Source organism: Pleurodeles waltl, chromosome 3_1 (genome assembly GCF_031143425.1).
Source record: "Pleurodeles waltl isolate 20211129_DDA chromosome 3_1, aPleWal1.hap1.20221129, whole genome shotgun sequence".
Taxonomy (NCBI): Eukaryota; Metazoa; Chordata; class Amphibia; order Caudata; family Salamandridae; genus Pleurodeles; species Pleurodeles waltl.
Window position 1 is genome coordinate 402488265 of NC_090440.1, and position 21991 is coordinate 402510255.

At 40.1% G+C, this 21991-nt stretch overlaps 1 protein-coding gene across 1 annotated transcript in view; it reads right to left on the reverse strand.

Moving 5' to 3' along the window:
- Positions 1 to 1025: 1025 nt before the first annotated feature.
- The window catches only part of STRC (stereocilin), a 293114-nt gene continuing 272148 nt past the window's right edge, over positions 1026 to 21991 (reverse strand). Inside the window, exon 27 of the mRNA XM_069221443.1 lies at positions 1026 to 1132. Coding sequence (XP_069077544.1) covers positions 1026 to 1132 — 107 coding nt within the window. The remainder of the gene's footprint in view (positions 1133 to 21991) is intronic.

Consider the following 21991-nt stretch of genomic DNA (forward strand, 5'->3'; position numbering starts at 1 on the left):
CAGCTAGAGATGTTACAGAATAGTAATAACCCAGGTCTCTTTCATTTAAGATTATATTGTGAAAGATTGGGTTTGTAGTCTGCTTTTTTTGAGGAACTATAATTGTACCTCCAACATCATCTGTGCATTTAGAATTTTGTATTACAATTCTTAAAGAATCAATAAACCAAAGGCAGAGTTTATTTCTTGTTTTAACACTCTCATCCTAACCGGGGAAAGAGTGTTGAAGGCAGTATATATTGTACTACAGTTTCAGAATGTTTCTTAGTGGAATAAGCAGCTGGGAGTAAAGAAAGATAATTTAAAGGTAGATTCCAACATGGTTGTGGAGATTGTTCACCAACCTCTAGAAGGCCTAAAGATATCTGAAATCTTTTGATTATCAGGAGTAAAAATTGTATGAAATAATGATCAGATAAACCGGAAGGAGATGATAGTGAGATCATAGATGATTCCTTCTTGGGCAATAATCAGATCTAAAGTGTTTCTTCATGGGTACCTGAGTGTAAAAGCTGGGACAAAGCACATAATTTAAGGATATACCAAAAAGGATACTTTAGGCTCTGAAGGAGTATCAAAATGCAAATTGAAAGTGCCCAAAATAACATGGAAGGCCCGGGAGCAGTTGAAAGCAACAATAACACCTGAACATCCCTCCAGGAAGCTTAAATAGCAAAAATGCTAAAATGTGTGGCTGTGGAAAAACCTAGCTGCACTCCCTTCAGTTCCAAGTGTGTAATTGAAATGTAAGAGCCTAGTGCTCAACTGATAGTCACCACCAAGCCACCCAGACAGTGTCAAGAAATGCAGGGAAACCCTGCAAACAAGTTTGATAATGAAAACTACCCAGGAGCACATGAAATGCAGTTTAAAATGTCCTTGAATCAATACAGTATTATTTGATGTAGGAGTACTAAAAGTATGCAGGTCAAATGGGATCGTGGTGCAGTCAAAGTTCCTTTATTTTAAATGAAGCATAGCTAACCGACATGTGTTTCTTCATAGCAACTTTCTCAAGGCTAAATTCATAGAATAGTCAAATCAGTCATTGCAAATGAAGTCTCTATTTCCACAAATATGTCTATTTCATATTTTGCAGATAGGTGTTTCATCATAGACGACTTTCTCAAGGCTGCAAAAACGAACATCGAAATACCAAATTAATATTGAGGACTATAAAAGATATTGAGAAAACGAATGGTAACCATTAACATTGTGCACTGTGATGTACGATGAGTGACTGAAGGAATTCTTTTTACCATCATCTAATCCATGACATAGGAGATCCGTGCTCCAAACTGTGCAATGGAATCAGCGGACCCATCACCAATTCAAGAAGTATGGAAAGACAGGTATAAGCAAAGAAAGCAAGATCCCGCATGCTGAAATAATGAGAAGGTTTGTATCAAAATTTACCTAATTTCATTGAATAGTCAAATCAGTCATTGCAAATGAAGTCTGTGTCCGCAAATATGTCCATTTCATATTTTGCAACGTGGAGATAACTAAAGTGGAAGAGAAAATATATATAACAAATAGAAATCTATAGCAATTGAGTAGTCCACCCCAGAACTAAACAACAGAACACCATAAGCCAAAAAATAATATACTCACCAACCAAGGTTTGTTTCATGAGTACCTGTTAGCCGAGAACCAGCGATCAAAAAAGGGTAATATATACATTAATATGTCATCTGTAAAGAAAGGTGAAGTTGCGGTATTCTAGAGACAAAATATCGGAGATACAATTATAAGTTCTGTGTCAGCACTAAAAATGTGAAGAGAATATGTGAAAGGCCCATTAAGTACCCTGAAGATACATCATTTTAAAAATAAGTTCAGAAAGGAAGGTCGGGGAAAAAAAGGAGAACGTTTTGGCAAACTAAGCAAATGTTCGTCTTACCTGATAAAAGGAGAGTCAGGGTAACGTATGATTGTAGCTGGTCGGCCTTGCCATTTTTTCACTGGGAACGCGTACTTGTAAGGCACTGTGTGACAAAAATGAGTGCCATGTTGGTAGTGTTAAGTCTACCTATGGAAGCAGTGGTAAGTGTGGGATTCATCAATTAGGAAAGTGGTTGGTAAGACTAAAATGATCTCGATAAAAACCGGGGAAGGGCAACAAACCAAAAGACCAACACTGTAGCTTATGAGCCTCCAAAAGGGGGGTAATGCTCGAAGTGAAAGAATAACTTTTGTGACGGTAGAAAAAAACGCAACGTTAGATATTGAGGGCCAATACAAACAAGTGAGACAGTTCAAAGTGGTGCTTTGAGGAACTCGAAATACATGACTTCAGGATATGCACTGTACAAAACCTTCTCTTATGTTTGATTTAATAAACTATAAAGTTGACCATGTATAGGAACATCCCAGGCTTCCAAGATGGAGAACATAAAAGCTAACTTACCTCTTAGTTCATTCTTGGATTTGTTGTTAAGATCGGAAAGGGGGTAGCATGAATGTTTCTAAATTCATATTTGACAACTAACACTTTTAAAAAAAATCTTAATGCATTGATTTAATCTGATGTACTAAACTGAAATGCTTCTACATGTTGATTAAATAAACTTTTTTAATTTTGAAGAGAGTTAGGCTCTCATTATGACTTCGGCGGTCTTTTTTAAAGGCCGCTGAAGCCGCTGCAGCCAGCAGACCTTTAGTGCTGGTGGTCAGCTGACCGCCATATTTTGAGCCATTGGAGGACTTCCGCCCATTTATGGGCGGAAGCCCGACTCCGAAGAGGCAGTTGCATCGCCAGCACCGCCACAGCAGCAAGACGACTCCTGTCGTACTACGAGCCATAATACGGCTTGGCGGAGTCTTGATGGTGTGGTGGCACTGGTGGTGCAAAACTACCAGGAGCCATCCCCTTCTGGATGACCAGCTTGCCAGAAAAAGGTAAGGTGAATGTCTGAAAGGGGGGAAGTGTTGGGTGCATGTGTGTGGTGTGTGCGTGTATGTGTGCAAATGGGGGTGTATGAGTGCGTGTATTTGTGCGAATGGGAGTGTATGAGAGCGAATAGAGGTGTATGAGTGTGTGTTCGTGAGCGAGTGAGTGGGGTGTCTGTGTGCAAGTATGCGGATGGGGATACGTATGTGTGAGTGTTGGTGAGTGAATGGATGTGTATGGCTGGGGGTGTTTGTGGTTGCATGTATGTGGTGCAGGGGGGGTGTCTGTGTGTTCTTGTCTGAGTGCAAGTATGTGGAGGGGGTGTAGTATGAGTGAGAGTATGCGGAGGGGGTGTAGTATGAGTGCAAGTATGCAGATGGGGTGTAGTATGAGTGCGAATAGGCGGAGGGGGTTGTGAAAGTGTGCGTGTATGCGATTGAATGTGAATGTTTGAGTGCATGTGTGCACGTGAATGGCAGTGTTTGTGTGCATGTTTGCATGGGTGTGCCTGAGTGTGTGAATGCGTGTTCCAGTGTGCATGGTTGAGTGTGTGTCAACGAGTGAATGGGGATGCATGTAGCAAGTGCATGGGTGAGTGGGGAGCATGTTTGTAAGAGTGTGGGTGCATGTGTGCATGTGTGTGTGGGTGCGTGTGCCGGCAACAGGGATGAGAATTCCTGTCACCAGGTGCGTTTCTGCCAGGCTTTTTGTGGCGGGTTGACCGCCATGGAAAGCCTGGCGGTGTGCAACCTTGTAATCCGGTGGGCCAGGAGGAGTTGTGGGGCTTGGCTTCGCCCCTTGTGATTTGGGGGTCTTACCGCCGTGTCTGCGGCGGTAAGACCCCCACGCGATACTGGCGGTCTGATGACCGCCATGCTCATAATGAGGGCCTTAATAATATCTTTACATGTTTGTTGCAAGATATATTTAAAATAGAAGGTGTTCCTAAAGTTAAGTTGTGCAGGACACCTTATTTACTTCCATTCTTTAGCTGCAGTTAATCTGTAAATAAAAGGTTTCCTGTTTATTTAACATTTTTCTGACTGTTAATGCTCAGTCATGTAAACAGCAGCCCAATGCAGCTGTTGTCTGGGGGTCGCATGTAAAAGTCAGAGGGGCTGCAAGTGGCCCTGGCTGTACTTCGAGTATCACTATACTGACAGAGCATGCATTTTAGCTCTGCCCTTCATGTCACAAAAGTCATTAGATTGTGACAAGCTTAAGCTCATGAACGTAAATGAGAGAAAAACTAATGTAGAAAGCTGCACTGACACACATTTTTAAATGTGCAAATTGCTTGTATTTCACAGTTCAACATGGGTGCCTTTTTAAATCACATGCTAGAAGGTTAAAGTTGATACTAAAATGTAATTTAGACTCCAAACAAGTATAAACGAATTTGAATCTCTTGTGTGTAGTGAAAGATTAATGACTGAAAATATATGCAAGTGAGAAAAAGCAGTTCTCTGCTATACATAATGTAATGCAATAGCTTTTCCATATTAAATTACTTGCTTTACGTATACTGATGATATATTATTAATGATGAATTTATAGGTTTGCATATTATATGTATTTTACTAATAAGTATTTAAATGCATTTTATATTTCTCTTGAGTTAGCATAACTGAGGCCTACAAAGCTTGCATTTCGCAGACTTGTAAAAGTGCTGAATTATTTTTTCATAAAAGTCCCATTTGTAAAAAGTCCATTGTTTAACTGTAGAAGAACGGTACTCATATGACCTTCAAAATATTGTAATGCAGGACCATGGACTGAAATTGTATACAATTGTTACAACCCATTGGAGTCATACAGAAAAGGAGATGTTCCCATGACAGACTTGGGAAAATGCTGAACTGTTGCATAATGAAGTCTGGTGAAAATTTATGATTGGTTGATGACCCTTCAGAGTAACTTGAACTGACACTAGTGACAAATTGGAAGATTTGAGGTAGATTAATATATTGTTGTGGATTCAAACTTTGTTCATTTCAGCCCCAGTCTTGTCTTGGTCAGAGACAGACACTTTCCAGATGCTTGCAGATGCCTTGCGGAGCAGATGCTTTGCTGATGAAGATTCCCTTAACTCTGTATCCCCTGGAGTGGTATCTTCCTCTCTGCCATTTGCAAATTGCCCCTTAAAATGCCCTTTAAATTAGAAACTCAACCATGCTGATGCTCCTTATTTTATTCTTCTTTTTAGTTAGTGTCCATAGCCCAAGTTATTCTTTTCCAAATGTTTTTTGTTGTTTTGTATTTTTGTATTTTGCCCGACTGTGATCCTCCCCACACATGTATTTACCTAATTTGATTAGCTGTAAAGTTGACCTATGTCCAGCCAAAAATTATTGACTTAACTGAATTTAAATTGACTCAATGATTGTGAAATCCGAGCGCCGTGTGATTTCTGTGTCTCAGATATTTCTGTTGACTTTCTGTATCATTCTTCTTGAATGCTTAATTTTAATGATGTTAGTAAGCCCGAATCTACTTCATGGCCTTGGGCAACCCTTGGTGAGTATGCATCTCTATACCTTGGGTTTGCGCATTGTCTACTTTACTTTTAGCTTGTGTTTGTTTGAACTATATTCCTGATTGGAGTTTTCCTTACATGGCCACTTTGGCCCTGGTGTCTAAATTATTGGGGTGGTGTTGAAGTAATTGTTGATGGTTCACCACACATCTTTCTGGGTCCAAAGGTCTATTAACCTCGTTGTGCATTTGATTCCTGCGAAGGATGAAAAATGCGTCTGCAGTACTAAAACATCAGAGTTCTGCACAATATGACAATGCAGTAGAGAAATGGAATTAAAGACTTTTAAAACTCAGAGATGGTTTGGATAGAGAACAAGTAATAATCAAAAATGCTTTCATGAAAATGTTGCAGTGCGTATTCTTCCATTGAAGGAAGACAGACAGCAAATTTCCTGCAGTTTGAAAATAGAGGTATGTTTTGCCTGATCTTCTTGCTTTTGGCTCCTATAATTTCTTGTTGGACTTAACAGACGCAGCTTGGTTTCCTTAATGTGTCTCTGGCTTGATCCTCCGGTCTGAACTTCCTGCTGCCAATCAGCCATAGTTAGTATTTGATTAGGCAAATTTACTTTTAGTTAGAATGATAGTTTACTGATCTATGAATTCTTATGAACAGTGATATAATTGATGACGTTACCAAGTTCATTTTTTCCTATGTGTGGATTCCTGTAATTATGTAGCTCCCAGAAGGATAGAATTCCAGGTGCTAGCATAGGACTGATTTTGTTTTACAAAGGTAACGCATACGCACTTCACAAGTGTTTGGTTTCATTTAGCCAAAACAGGATTCAATGTGTAATTTGTCTTCTTGTTTTGAAATGTGTGCTTTCTCGTTTTTTTTACATCTGTTTATTTGTAAGACAGTTCCCATGCATGTGTGCGGTTGTGCAGTCCATTCCAGTGTTAGCAGGAGCTGAAGATTCTGGTGATGTCATCATTGGAATATTGGCCATAGTACTGACCTGTCCGCGAGGAGCTGGAGGCAGAGAAGTGTGGGAGTTGAAGGCTGAAGAGATACCGAGGTGAAGTAAGCAGTAAATCGCGAGCGAGGTGTTCGTCTCACCATAAATTCATATGGTAACTTTAACTTTCAAGATAAATTATATGTTTGACTTTTCTCAACTCGACTTACTTGCAGAAAATTGTCAGTTGTTAAAAAAGGTGACCACAATTTTGCATATATCTTAATGTAATATGCACTTAACCAAATTAAACCATAGCTGGTCAAGCAGAGTGTTTGACTTGTGTATTTCAATTGACTGTTAAACAATGAAGAAAAAGAAAAATGTTTTCCACCCACTGGAGATGTGACTACTATTTTAATCACACAATATGTACAGAATTTATGAAAGATATCCCAAGAGGAGCTTTAGGATAGGCAAAGCTGAAGTGCTATTTATTCGAAGGGCGCATCCCATATGGAATTTAAGTTAATGACTTTCAGATGAGAGTTAGTCTAAGACTTTAATCAGCCAAACTGAGAGCGTGAGGCCCTCATCTCCTGTTTCTACTTTGTAGCATCTTCTGCACTGACGGCAAATTTGGAGTATCAGTGAGGGCTAGTTAGGGACAGAGAGAGGCTCGCAGCGCCTCCTGCTGGTGCACAACTTTGCTCGTTAATGCCGGATTGCTCACCGTAAGCCATCCCCAGGTTGAAGCTCTAGGCCATTTCTTTATATTTGATACACGGATGGGATTGCTGACTGCTTTGAGACAGTCAGTGCTTACTTAAGCTTGTCCTTCGCTCTGATCGAGGGGCAGCTAACCACTTTCACAAGTGCCTCGCTTAATCAGGGCTTACCTGAAATAAGGTGCACTGCATTCTCATATCCTGTCGATTCCAAGGCACATTATCATCCGCAGCTCCCTGGGCCCCGGAAAGCACTGTTCTAAATCTACATTTGGACACCTGTCTATGTGACGCTCATTCATGGCTCAGCTGCATAGATTTTTGCCACTGATAGATTCCATGAGCTGCAGGTCACGAGTTCAAATTCCGGCAAGGTCAGTGCTTGAAATGGAAATACAGAAGTGCAGGTACTCACTCTCTAGACTTCCTGCTTGCCTCTGATAAGTGCAGGTACTCTCCCAATTAAATGCATCGTATTAATGCTGAGAAGTGCAGGTACTGTTCCCTTCAAATTAAAGAAGTGCAGGTGCTCAGTACCGGACAGTACCTGCCCATTTAAAGCACTAGACAAGGTGACTGTAGACTTACTTGTCATCCGGCATCATGAATAAATACATGAGCCTTACAATAAGAATCCTTTTAGACTGGATAATCCGCCTGCTTCACTCCTGAAGAAACTGGTGCGAGCGTTGTAGAATCAGGGCTAGTGGTGTTCTTTGCTGTCCCCTGTGCAGCTTCATCCCGTCCTCCGCCGGCAATGTTACAACTTTGACGACTCTCACGAAGATATTTATTTGAACCAAGTAAATATATGAGGTAACAGCACTCCAGGCTCCATTCTCACACTAACCGGATCTTTGGAATCTTCAACTGTCAACTTATGGATCGTACCAAAAGCATGCATAGGGGTGGCAAGGAGAGGGCAGAGGGGAAAGGAAAGAAATAAGAGGAAGCTCCGAAATGTTAACTGCTATAATGATTAAATACAACACTTATTCAGTACCTCATCTTTATGAGCTTGGTAATTTAAGCACCGCTATGAGTGACAGTAGCACCTCTTAATTACAGCAAATTAGAAATCGCTGAAATATGGTCTAAAGAACTATATAAAGGTAAATAATTGCCATGAAGGCTCTGTCTGACCAAGAACCCTGTCCGTTCTCTGAAACTAACAAGTACTGTGTCAATTTTGAGCCAATCTAGTCTTTAAATATAGGCTTCTTGCCTGTCCTACGTGCACTCTTTCATCTAACGTACTCTGTAACCAGAGGCTAGCTCTATCCCAGGATCTCATCTTAAGGTATGGATAGCTACCCTGCTTATTCTGAGACTATGCTAGCTCGCTGGATTCAATTTGAATTATCTATCTACACCCCACAGAAACCACCAGCAGCCAATGACGCCTCAAAAGAGTGAAGGAACCCGCTGCAGTTACCTGCACCCTTTTAGGACTTAATACCAGGTGCTGCTTCCATTTCACCCTTCATCTCCTAGATTCCTTTGCCAGATCCACTGCCCTCTGAAGGTATTTACATTGTTATACATACTGTAAATGTTGAATAGAAGCAGACTATATTCTGCTGAAAAAGATAATACATGCAGTCTGGTATAATATTGTCCTGGATCATTGGTAAACGTTAGGAAGTAGTTGCCTCTGCACAGGTGAGAAGCAAATGCCATAGGAGTAGATGCTGCAGATGCTTGGCCCAAAAGAGAACAGGAGTTAAGTGCCTGTAGAGTGTAGCCCATCATACTAAACATATTTCACAAAAGTATTGCAATACATCAGCTAGGGTGCTTTTTAATAAACCACATCATAATAGTACACAAAACCTTTCATTCCGACTGACCACCAGTTGTACTCCACAGCACACGGTGCAACTCTGCATTATTTAGGAAGAGTTATAATGCTTTGATTTTATTTTTGGAATAAAAGTCCCTTAACTGGTGTGCTTTTGTACTTTTTAGACTTGTATTTGGTGTTGTATTTTATACCTGTTTTAACTTTGAACTTCGTGTCTATCTTTAATTATTTGGTTAAAAAATATATCATTTTGTTTTATCCCGCGCACTTGCCACAGCACAATTTGCAGCTTTACAGTCCTGTAATGGCAAGTGTTGTCAGCTCAATGGTATCTATTATATTGATCTCAGAAGAATGAATGGCAGAAATACCATGCTGAGAATAAAAAATAGAGCATTTTACAAATGTTTGCAGAGGGTGCACAGTCACACATATAACTACCTAAATAAATTACATATCATGTAGTAAATAAAGCTATCAGTAGAGTATTTCATTTTACGTTTTACCCTATGCAAGAATTAACTATTGCTTCCACTCCTCATTGTGCATTATGAACGACATCCTCTTAATTTAAACAAATAAAACAAACTACTACTGCAGTATATTATGTTAACATATGCACTTTTAACTTGATATATTTTTCATTTGGAAACCAAACATTATTCAGCTTCCCATAGCACTAACTGCCTTTGGACTTCTAATTGAAGCTTTTTGTTTGTATTTTGTTGCAAAATGGTGTTGCAGGGCACCCCTGTTGTTTTTATGTAAATGATGAGGTGTTTCTCAACAGCAGGTTTCGATCCAACTGTGATTTTAGACTTATACCCTGGTCACTTTAAATATTTAAATATGCTGAGTTACTGCTCGTTATCTCTGAACAAAAGGAACTAAGCACTGACAACACATCAACTTCACAGAAAGGAAAGAAAACAACTGCAGGCTTGACCAAGCCTGTAAATGACGCTAACAGTACATGCAGAATGTTAGCTTCAATTCCGACCGGAAGCACCAGGCCAGCCAGCCCTACCCATGGAAGCTAACGGGGGACCTAAAGCCATCTTAGCCCAATTGGCGCCTGGAGGAATCTTTCTTCATTTTTAGCCTACGGATCAGGTACAATGTATTTTTAGTATTATGAGAGGGCTCAAGGAAGATTTGTGAGCATTTTTGCACCAGCCCTCTCTCATTTACAATATCAAAGAGCTTCTTTAATAACCATCAGAGCAGTTCTTGTTTGTGAACGGGCATCCTGAGCCAGCGAAACTGTTTTATTCATGCGCAGGAGTGTCACGTGTGATCTATTTGAGAAACATGCTCTGCTGTAGCGCTGCATGTGTTATACATGAAAATCTTACTCTGCGCGCACAGGAGCATGGCGTGAAGTCCGCTTGACAGTCATTTTCTGTATATGTTGGTGTGCTGGGTGTGATCTCATTGAACGCCTCATCACTAGCACCCATATTCTTTCATAGCGCGACCAGGCAAGGCCTGTTCTTTAGGGCAGAGGGGCCACGCCCCCCCACCTTTTGCCCCTCATGAAGAGTGTCTGTCAGGCTGGACAAAGGTCAGCCTGACAGACACTCTTCATTTTCAGGTCAGACAGTCAGGAGTGAGACATGTGTGATTTGCACAGACTCCTGGCTGCCTGAGCTGAACTTTGCTGTGCTGAGGAGGTCTTAGCTCCTATGGGCGTGACCTCCTCGGCTTAGCAAAGGTGACTCGAGACCCTCCCCTTGGTGACGAGGAAAGCGTCACCCATTGACTTTGACCTGGGCGCTTCAGGTTTAAGCCCTGAAGCGTCCAGGGCGAGTGTCAATCAGTGACACTTCGTCACAGAGTGGGGTGGGGTCAGCAGTCTCACTGACCCCATCCCACTCTGTGACAAGGCTGGGACTGCTGCCTTCCCTCCTTGGCTGACCTAAGGTAGAAGTCCCAACCCACCTGGGACCTCGAAGCTGAAGAATGAGTGTGTGTGAACTTTTAAAATGAATGTTTGGTGCGTGCGTGCATGTTTGAATGTTATGAGTGTTGTTAATGGATGTGCGTTCATGTGTGTGAAAGAATGAGTGTGTGTGATCTTTTAAAATGAATGTTTGGTGCATGTGTGCATTTTTGAATGTTATGAGTGTTAATGGATGTGCGTGCATGTGTGTGTGAAAGAATGAGTGTGTGTGTGATGTTTTAAAATGAATGTTTGGTGCGTGCGTGCGTGTTTGAATGTTATGAGTGTTGTTAATGGATGTGCATGCATGCGTGTCTGTGTGTGAAAGAATGAGTGTGTGTGTGTGTGTTTCCCACCCGCCCCCCTCCCTCCTACAGCTGCCGGCCGCCATTGAGTGCGACCTGAGCACATTCTTCTTGCATGATAGTAGAATATATGAATTTTGTAGCCAAGATGACTGTTTCTTCTTTGGTAATGTTTATCTGCCATGTTGATACCTATGTGCCATAAAGACGCAATTTGTGCTTTCATCTACATTAAAGAGATTATCATCTTTGTTGCGCTATCATCGGCTGGTTACTGTTCAGCTAGCAGTACACCCATTGTTTTGCTAACTTGCATAAACAGAGCTGGCTTATAGCACCATCTCCTGGACGTTCATACAACAGTTTATTGTGTCAATGATCAGCACACTTTGGGCCAGATGTAGCAAAAGAAAATTTTGCGACTTGCAAATTGCGAGTCTGACCAACTCGCAATTTGCAACTCGCAAAATTGTATGCAGAAAGGTGTCTCAGACACCTTCTGCGACTCGCTATGGGGTCGCAAAGACCCACCTCATGAATATTAATGAGGTGGGTCGCATTTTGCGACCCCATAGCGAGTCCCTGCACTCACAGGGATGGTGGCCTGCTGGAGACAGCAGACCTCCATGTCTGTGACTGCTTTTGTAATAAAGTAGTTTTTTTTTTTTTTTTTTTTAATTGCAGCCCGTTTTCCTTAAAGGAAAACGAGTTGCAATACAAAAAAATAATGAAACCATTTGGTTTCATTTTTTCAGAGTAGGCAGTGGTCCATTGGACCACTGCCTGCTCTGAAAAATTATTTTTAGCGACATTCACAAAGGGGAAGGGGTCCCACGGGGACCCCTTCCTGTTTGCAAATGAGTTACCACCCACTTCAAGTGGGTGTTAACTGCGAATTGCTTTGCGTCTGCTTTCGCGGTCACAAAGAAATTCTGCATCGCGGTGCGAGTCGCAAATAGGAAGGGAACACCCCTTCCTATTTGCGAGTCGGATTCACATTTTGCGAGTCGGTACCGACTCGCAAAATGTGAATCAGCATCACAATGGCCGTTTTGCATGGCGCAAACTGCGTTTTTCGCAGTTTGCGACATGCAAAACGGTTCCTACATCTGGCCCTTTATTACAAAGTTTTGCTGATCACCCAGTGATCACCACACTTCAAGGACACCTTTGCTGGTTATTCAGTGACCAGAACACTGCTACAGTTTTCACTGATCCACACATTACCATTCTATCTGTACTGATCACTTAATCTTATCTACTTCTTTGTAGTATATGAACAGCATTTTCAGCATTTTTAATTTAGCATTCTGATTTTATTTTCAGCATTTATATTTTATTGGTTTTGTTGTCATTGGTGGATTATAAAATTAGTACATATTGTCCAGTATGCAAACGCTCACACCACTGAATCTATGTTTACAAGATCCAGGAGAAGCACCTTTGAAATGGAGGCTAGGGTTTAGATCATTTAATGCCCACTTGGGTGCAATTGATGCTATGAAATTTAAACCAGACTGCAAACGTAACCTGCTATATTATTACTTAAGTGGGGAAGGTCAGAATGTGTTTGATCACTTACCAGACTATGTACTGTAGGGGGAGAATCTGATGAATATGACCAATTTAAATTAGCAGTGAAAAATTAGAAATTCATTTTGAAGGAAAAGTACATTTAGTGGTAAGACAACATAAATTGTTTACACATATGCAAGCCCCTAATGAGTCTATTGACTCATATTTCACAGCTTTGAAAGTGCTTGCTGAATATTGTGAGTCTGAAGGGTTGATTTCCCAACTTACTAGAGATCAGATTGTTTCAAGATGTCATTACAAGAAAATTCAGCAGAGACTTCTAGCCTGTGAGAATCCTTCACTTGATGAAACCATAGACATAGCCAAAAACATAGAAACTTCATTAGAAGATCCTAAGCAGCTTTGAGCTGACAGGACACAGTCTTGTGTATCTAAAGTTAATTCTTAAAACAAACCTCACAACAAACAATCTATGACTCAAGGTTCTAGAGTGGGAACTAACAGATTAGGTGGATTTTCTTTCGTGGATCAATTAAGGTCATGTGTTTTAGATGTGGATCCACATCATTCAAGTCAAAGTTCAAAAATAGCCCAGCCATGTCACAATAATTTTGAAAGTGCAAGAAAATTGGTAATTTTAGAAAGTATGTAGAAGTGGTAAACATATGGGGATAAGAAGAATACAAGACCAAGGAGTAGATGAGGATGTTGACATAACAAGAAAGTAGGACAATTTGCTCTACCTGTTGACTGTATTGAAATTAGGAGTTCATAACAATAAGAAGTATAGTGACTGCCACATTCCTAATTTAATTGATGGCATTCAGATTTCATTGTTAGTAGATTTAGTGGTAAAGATCACTATAATCTGATTTGAAAAGTATGTTGAACTTTGGTTTAACCAAATATTGTTGCCTCCTGATATAAATACAATCGCTTTTAATGGTATTAGGATTGCGCTGGAAGGGTACTATTGGGCCAACATCACTGTTGAGACAAATACCTTCAAAGGAGAGGTGTACTTAGCACACAAAGGAATTAATGTCTTGGGATGGTGGCATCAGGCTGCTTTGAATTTGATGATTGGACCTGGTAATGAACACCCTATCACCATTGTCAATGCTGTCACATAAAGAGAAAAATAATGGAAAGAGAAGTTTAAAAGTGTGTTACGTGATAAAATAGGCAAGATCACATTTTTTACTCATACCATCACATTCAAAGAGGGCAGTGTCCGATTAAACATAAGTTAAATAATGTTCCTTAAAGCGTAAAAAAAAAGGAATTATCTACTATCTTACAGAAAATGCTGGATAATGAGATAATTGAGCATGTTGATGCTAGTTGTGGCCTTCATCTGTAGTGTTGGCTAAATGAAGTCTATAGAACTTTGTCTTTGTGTTGACTTAAGGTCACTCAACTCATCCATTTGGGTAGAAAGTGTTCCACTTTCACCTATTAAAGACATAATTAGTGCTCTGGGTCAGTCCAAATGGTTTTCAAAACTGGATCCTAGGGCAGCTTATCATTAGATCGTTCTAAATGAGAAATTCTATCATCTCATAGCTTTTGTAATGCCTGATAGTGTTTTCCAGTTTTGTACCATGGCGTTTGGACTGGCCTCAGTTGCTGCAGTCTTTAAAAAAGTGATGACAAGAATGTTTGAAAATATGTCTAATATAGTACTATTTCAGGACAATACATTGATTCTTGCTGAAGCTATGCAAGAACATGCCAAGTGTGTTGAAGAGGCTTTAACTGTTTTAGATCATAATGGAGTGACCATCAGAGAAGACAAGTGTGTGTTTGGAGTAAATTAAATTGAGTATTTAGGTCATGTCTTGACATCCAATGGTGTTAAATCTAAGCCCAGCATTGTAGATGGCATAGTGAATACACCACATCCCAACAACAGAGAACAACTCAGATCATTCCTAGGGCTATGCAAATATAATTACAAATTTACAACAAAAACTTTGCAAATTTACCTGCATGTTATAGAACTTTACTTAAAAAGATCACAGAATCTGTATGGTCTGAGGTATGTCAACAAAGTTTTGATTGCAAAAAGAAAAGGATTATATCTGCTCCCTCCTTACAACCCTACGTCGAAGGTCGATGCATTTTTGTGACTGTTGATGCAAGTGCTTATGGCATGGAAGCTATATTGTCTCAAGTAAAAGATTCCATAAATGTCACTGTAGGATTTGTGTCTAGAAGACTGAAGAAGGTGGAGTTAAGATATTCCTTAATTGAAAAAGAAATGTTATCATGCATCTGGGGTGTTGAGAAATTTAAACCGCATCTTTGAGGCAGAAACTTTTGTCTATGAATGGATCATAGACCCTTGGTAGACATTTTGTCTGGAAACAAGGTAAGGAAAGCCACTGCAAGATTGACAAGATTATCAACAAAATTACTGGAATTCATTTTTTAAGTAATTTATATTGCAGGTGGTAAAAAAGCAGATTTTTTTTATCCCATCTATCGGTGGCAGATGAAAATGGCAAAGATGAAATTGATGACAAAATTGAAAAGTGTATTATTGTAAAAGTTGATGATCAAGAAATTTGCTCTGATATGAAAGTATGGTGTGAATGTATGAAGGACTATAATGTTTGAATAAAGTGGTTGCCTTAGTGAAGTCTGGTTGGCCTAAAGAAAAAAAACGTAGAGGCCGCTTTACAACCGTATAGCAAAGTGGCAGATGAGTTGTCTCTGGAAGGTTATTTACTGATCAGAGGTGACAAATTGGTACTACCAGAATGATTTTGTCAACCAATTCTGGAAACTGGACATGTAGGGCATCTTGCAATGAGTGCAACCAGAGAAAGATAAGAAATTATTTTTGGTGGCCAGCAATGGATGCAGATGTAGAAAGCTCAATGTTGCTTGATGACTGCGGTTCTTACACTTGTACCTGTCAATACTGCCGGCAAAGTGTGGCAAAGAATTGTGCAGAGTTTTTAAGGACCTTTTCATATCTTACCAAACAAAATGAGCTTTTTTATAGTATTTGTAGATCATTGGTCTAGATGGGTAGAAGACAAGAAGTATCAGAACCCAGTACTGAATCAGTGATTTGTTTCCTTCAAAAAGTGTTTGCCAGAGAAGGGATTCCAGAGCAATTACTTACTGACAATGGTGTTCAGTTAACGTCAACAGCTATTACAAAGTTTTTAGCTAAGTATGGTGTAAAACATTACGCATAACTTTATATTATCCACAGGGCAATGGTAAATTTGAAAGGTTTAACAGAGTGTTGGTAAAGTGTTTACAAAGTGCTGTGAAGTCCAAACTGAATTGTGAAACTGCTATCCAAGAGTTACTCTGGCCATCAGATACATGCCTTATTCGAGTGCAGGGTAGGTTCCATGTGAATTGAATTGATGAGTGGAAGGAAAGTGCTATGTGCATTTGGGAAAGTAGGAGTATTGGGTCAAAAATATGCTGTATCTGTGGCTAGTGACAAGGTTAAATTGTTAAGTGACAAAAATAGTGCTTACATATGTTAAAGGGAATTAAAAAAAGAAAAGCAGTATTGGCAGAAGAACTAGGATTGAGGTAGGAGATGTGGTACGCATGACAGACCCTGTCTTCTTAAGAAAAGGTTATTTCAAAGCCAGAGCTTCTGTCAAAGTGATTGAGATAAGAGGTAATGCTGTACATGTATTGAATGGACAATGGTGGAATTTATCCAGAGTTGCCAAAAGGTAGGAACACAAGATAGTTTAAGAAGTTATGAGTGTGTTGAGAGAAATTCAGAAAGTTCTGTATTGAAAAGAAAAATGATGTAGAAAATAAAGACAAAGGTTGCTCGGTTACTCCAGAAAAACATGGGTGAAGAAAAAGCGTTAGAGTTATCAAATTATCAAAGAGATATGTTGATTGATCAATTAATAAGAAGAAGTGTGTTGCATCCATCCACAAAGTGTTTCTTAGTATATTCTTAGGTTTAGTATAGGTACATCAAACTTCTCATGATTTTTACTTTGTCTTCATTTTTATTTATTTATTCACATAATATCCCTATTCACTTTTTATTTAACCTTAAGTTTAAAAAAAAAAAAAAAATTGCACTTTTATAAAGGGAAGGTATGTGTGATAATTTAGGTTAGGATGTTTTCAGTGTTTGAACATATGATGTAACAATGATTTGCAATGTTATTGGTTCCCGTTGTGTTCTATGCTGCAACCAGGTTTGTATAGGTTTGAATAGCGATGTTGTTAGAACAGCTATCCCTTCTGCCCCCGCTCATGGCGTCTCCGTGAAGCTGTTCTTCAATATAGGTTTTACAACTATAATACAGCGTTTATGTGTGTTGGATATCGGAGGTAGCAACCCTGGAATGGGTGCAAGGAACAGCTCACACCTCCTGGTGGCTGCCTCCCATTATCACCGGGATGAAAGGAGGCTGACTCCTGCTGCACCTCAACAGCGCCAGTTGGGGGAAAAAATAAAGGAGAACACCAGAGAAATTTGACAGGTGAAGAGTCTCTGCTCTTCGCATTTCACAGACATTCCCTGACAACACTCCATCCCACCTCCTCGCTCATGTTAAGGAGAATTGCAAGAAGTGGCACAGCATCCACTGCTGCCCACAAGATGGTGCTTTTGGTCAAGATCCATGAACAGAAGTGAGCATCCCACCCCCATAACACACATAGTTTCAAACTACGGATTTTGAGATTACCAGCTGAGAGAGGTGCCCAAAAAAAAAAAAAAAACGACAGTTAGCACTGATCACTGTGGCACACACAGTAAAACAGAAAGGGTCTAGGCCACCATGCCTCCTCTGTTGCATCAAAACTGGAGATGACCCTCCAGTGAGAAAGAGAGGAGCCGCCCAGATGGTAACCCATCTGTCTGCAGAGCACTGCCCTGGTACTGAAAAGGTAAAAAGAAAGTGGTAACCAGTGTTATCACCTACCCTGTACCAACAGTTTACTAAGTCTTACAAAAGGGAAAAAACCCACACATCGTGACCATGTGTCCTGGATGCAATAGCAAATGAAGACAGCATTGCAGTCCCAGGAAAGGGAAGTCATGCCAGCAGCCTCTAAGCAGAGCTGCAGGAGCAGGCCACTTCATAAACTAAGACCTGGAGGTACAGGTAGTTATGAGGCACAGAGCTCACAGGCTGACAGAGAGGAAGCATGGGTGCTACCTAGAACATTACCAAGAACAGCACGAACCAAGGGGGCAACTCCCAGAAAGGCAGGGTCTGCACCAACACAAAGCCATTTTGCACAGACAGGCCCACCTTTGGGAGAAAGAGGCTGCAATCCACATTTTGAGATTAGCGAGGCTGTGATGGTGCCTCCTGACCCTTGCTCTGTGAGACCCCGAAGGCAAGGAATGGTTCAGCAGATTAATTTACCGATTACTGTTGCACCAAGCAAGAACCCATGAGTGACAATGGCACTGTCTCAAGGCACTAGCACTGTGCCATCAAGAGAAGGTGACAAAAGCAAAAAGAACAGATGATGGATGGAATGCTGAACATTGCAAACATTCTCCCCTTGTCACAAAGATCTGGGTTTAATCCATTGTTTTTCTGCCCACCACGCCACACCCGTTTGGACCCAGCCAAATGCAAATCAGTTTTGACCCTGCTCCTCATGGAAACAGTCCAGCCCAAACTGCCAAGCCAGGGGACAGGCAGAGCAACCGCTAGCAAACTAATGCAAATAAGTTTCCAGGAGCTTCACACAGGGATAAGGTAACTTTCTAAAAGTTACCTTTTCTAAATATTTATCAAACTTTTACTTCATCATTGAGCTGAATGTTTAATAACTAGTGTTAAACTATTTATCTAGCTTTCCGAGCTAGCAGAATTTATATTGTAATCTGTACTCTAGTTTTCTCATAAGACAGACAGTGCCTTAGAGAGGGAAACTAGTTTTTGGGGGCGTGTCACTGAAGGAACATGGTAACATTAGATTTGTAATTGTCCCAGTACAGTGCACCCCACCTTGTGGGCTACGGAGCCTATAAAGTTGTGACTTATTAATATTTAAAAGGAAGGTTTTCCTCCATCAAAAGGGTTATTTTGACAGAGTGAGCTGTAGGTTTATGCTATAGTAGTCAGTAGTATGCCTGAAGGAACGCTTTCCTTGTCACACTAGTGAATGGCACAATATGTGCTGCAGTACACAGGAGACATTTAACCTTCCACGTCATGGGTGTATATTCTACACCATATATCATGGCCTTATAGGAGTTACAAATGACAATCATTTTCCACATGTTTAAGAGGTAATAGCACATACACTAGGCACTTGACCGCAATGCCACAGTGAGCAGAGTCTAAAAACTATCAATAAAAGTTAACAAAAATCAGGGGTGACCACACAAAACGTGGCATTTTCTCTCAACTCCCCAGTTCAAGATGGTGAAGGAGTACTTCTAGGTCGAGCAGCAAGAGTTACAAAGAGATAGTATTGATTCCAGTGCAACTGGGAACATCTTGCTTGACAACTGTGCATGTTATTGTTTTCTTTCATGCCAGTACATTCCAGTACACACATGGCCTTCCCTTTGTATGTACCCTTATTGTTTTTGATGCTTTCTTTGGTTCCCCTCGGTATACTACTTAATCTCTGCACCTCTTTGCTTCAGTTTAATACCACTACTACTACGAACTTGCTGCAGGAACCCATCTGCTACCATCTGCTCCTCTCTTCTGTGCCTACTACTCGAATGTTTACTTATGCTGTAGGTGACGTTCTACCATTAGCCTACAGTGGGGAGTACTGTCAAATACTTTGCCTTTTCCTATAGTCAGTGTTTAATTTGTAAATAAAAATTTGCCGGTGCCCAAAGCTCTGCTTTAAAACACTCTGTGCGAGCACAGCATACTAAGGCAGCATAATCATAAAGCAATCTCTGGCCTCTTCAATCCATTTACATCCACTCCCTGCCCCCTTTAGATCACTCTTCTAGCTTTCTGCTTTCTCCCTTTGTGATGCTTTTCTCTTCCTTGGTCTGTCCCGTATGTGTCTTTTGCTCACATTAAATGCCCGATACAGAAAAATAAGTGCCGCCTTCAAAAATAAGTGCTGGTGCCCCCGACTGGAATGCACCAGCACAAATTAAGCACTGCCTATAGTAATAACAGTATACTGTGTCTCACCACAGGTAGTAAACTTCTACAGAATGAGGGTAACAATCCTGAGCAGTCTGTCCGGCAATTCCAGTGTTTTTCTCTTTCCTTAACCTTCTTCCCTCTACATAGTGCTTCTTCAGTTGAGTACTTCTGATCAGGCTCGCGGGAGGCATTGGCCTCCATACCACATTCTCCTGACATAGAAACATAACAAGATAATTTGTATGATATGGATATTTCGGTTAGGCAGGCATATGTGACTCTGCCATGTTTTGTGTTTTCTCAGTATTTCTCATTATATTATTGTGTTGCAATCACTGTTTCATAATGTGGCATGTAAGAGAATAATTATACAATTATGTTTTAGAGTAATTTGGAGAACCTGCGTAAACATTTGATAAAGTAATCATAACTAATATAATTGTCAATGGACAGTGATTATGGCTAGGGTCTATATTCATCTAAGTGTTATTTTGCTTGCTTCTCTTTTGTGATTTTGTGTTTTTGCAACTCTTTGTTCCTTCAGTACTTATCGTTAGCTATACACTTATATGTGATGGTTTGGGACTGTCTTTATAAATTTGGCGTAATCTGTTGCTCTGAAGAATCAACAAATGAAACCTTAAATGTTGTGAAATGCGTGCTGGCATCGTTCGTATTTGTTTTCTCATTTTTTGATTGAACTATCTCAAAATGACAATTAGGATTCTAATCGTAAACAAAATGTTGTGTAAATAAACTTTGTTATTCATAATTCCCTTTGCTACCACAGAACATTTTTTAACCTCAGAACTGGCCTTCTCGTAAGAGAAAGAAATGCTGACATTACTGCACACACATTTGTTCTGCTTTTTACATTGCACAAAAGACATTTTAGGCAGAAATTTAGGGAAGAAAAAACTGCTCTTAGCTTTTTTAGTCTGAGGCCCTGGAACCGTGTCACCACAAGTTATTATCCAGAGATTAGGCGCGGTCACAAGTAAATATAAGCAATACAATAACCATGCTTTTATTATAAATACAAGGCAGAATTTAAGATCATTGGTTTACAAAACCATTAAAAAGTGGCTGAACTAGTCAGACAAGGACTGAGTCAAATCATGGATCAGATGATGCAAAAGACCAGGTATACAAGTGCCGTTAGGTGGCAAACAGAGTGTACCCTCAATATCAACGACCCAGCAGAATTCTCACCTGCAAGCAAAGAAAGAAAAGTGTTACCAGCAGGTTAGGCAAATCGACGTCAGAAACACTAAAATAGAAATCATTTTTGCTCGTTATCTTCAAAACACTTAGGAAATCATTACGATTAAGGGCTAAATTCCAAACCCTATTACAACAGTAGCATGCTTTTACATGGTGCTCCATACCACAGTGTTTGCAATTCCAAACATCGCACAAAACGTGAATTACAGATAATATTCCAATTTAGTCTTCATCTAATTTTCAACCTCTGAGGTTTTATTGTTTTTAACTTTCAAATTAGTGATCTTGCAGGCCATACTAAATTTAAGCAGCCAAAACTTAAGTTGCTGAACCATCTTTTAGGAAACACCAATTGCAAGGCAAGTGTCTAAAAATGAAGGAAAATAAAAATAAGACTGCTACAGTACTGGAAAGTGGGATGGCAAAAAACCACATACGTTTGCTGGGTCGGGCTTGAACAGTTTTCAAGTATGGGTGCTGGTCATCACTTTCACCCCCATAAGGTCTTACTTCTAGAAACAAGGAGTGTAGCAAATGAGCTACGTGTATTCAGCAGTGATGGAAGAGTAACAGGTGGCGGGTTGTGTATTCTGGCACATATTTTGCCAAAACTACAGCTTTAGCACTGTGTCACAGTCATATAGTCATTTAAAGAAGAGTATGTTTTCAAATGAAAAGGCCTATTTATGCAACTAAATCACATGAAATACCCAGTAGACCTCTAAATCAGTTTAGATTCTGAAAGAGTCAGGTTTTATATCTCATGCAACAACTTACAGTCATCTTTTTATGACGAACCAAGGAAACCTGAAGGTGTGAACATGAATTGGGGCTGTGATGTTGACTTTTGTCTACCAGGTAAGTAGTCTCTTACTACCTCTTCACCTGAGAATAATGCATCAGTATGGGAAACAAATGAAATGGCCTCAACCTGACTACTGGTTGGCATTCTTTGACTGTGTAGCAAATAGTTCAGCAATTTGGCATGTCCATTAAATTATTGATTGCAGTTCAGAGGGGCCTGGAAG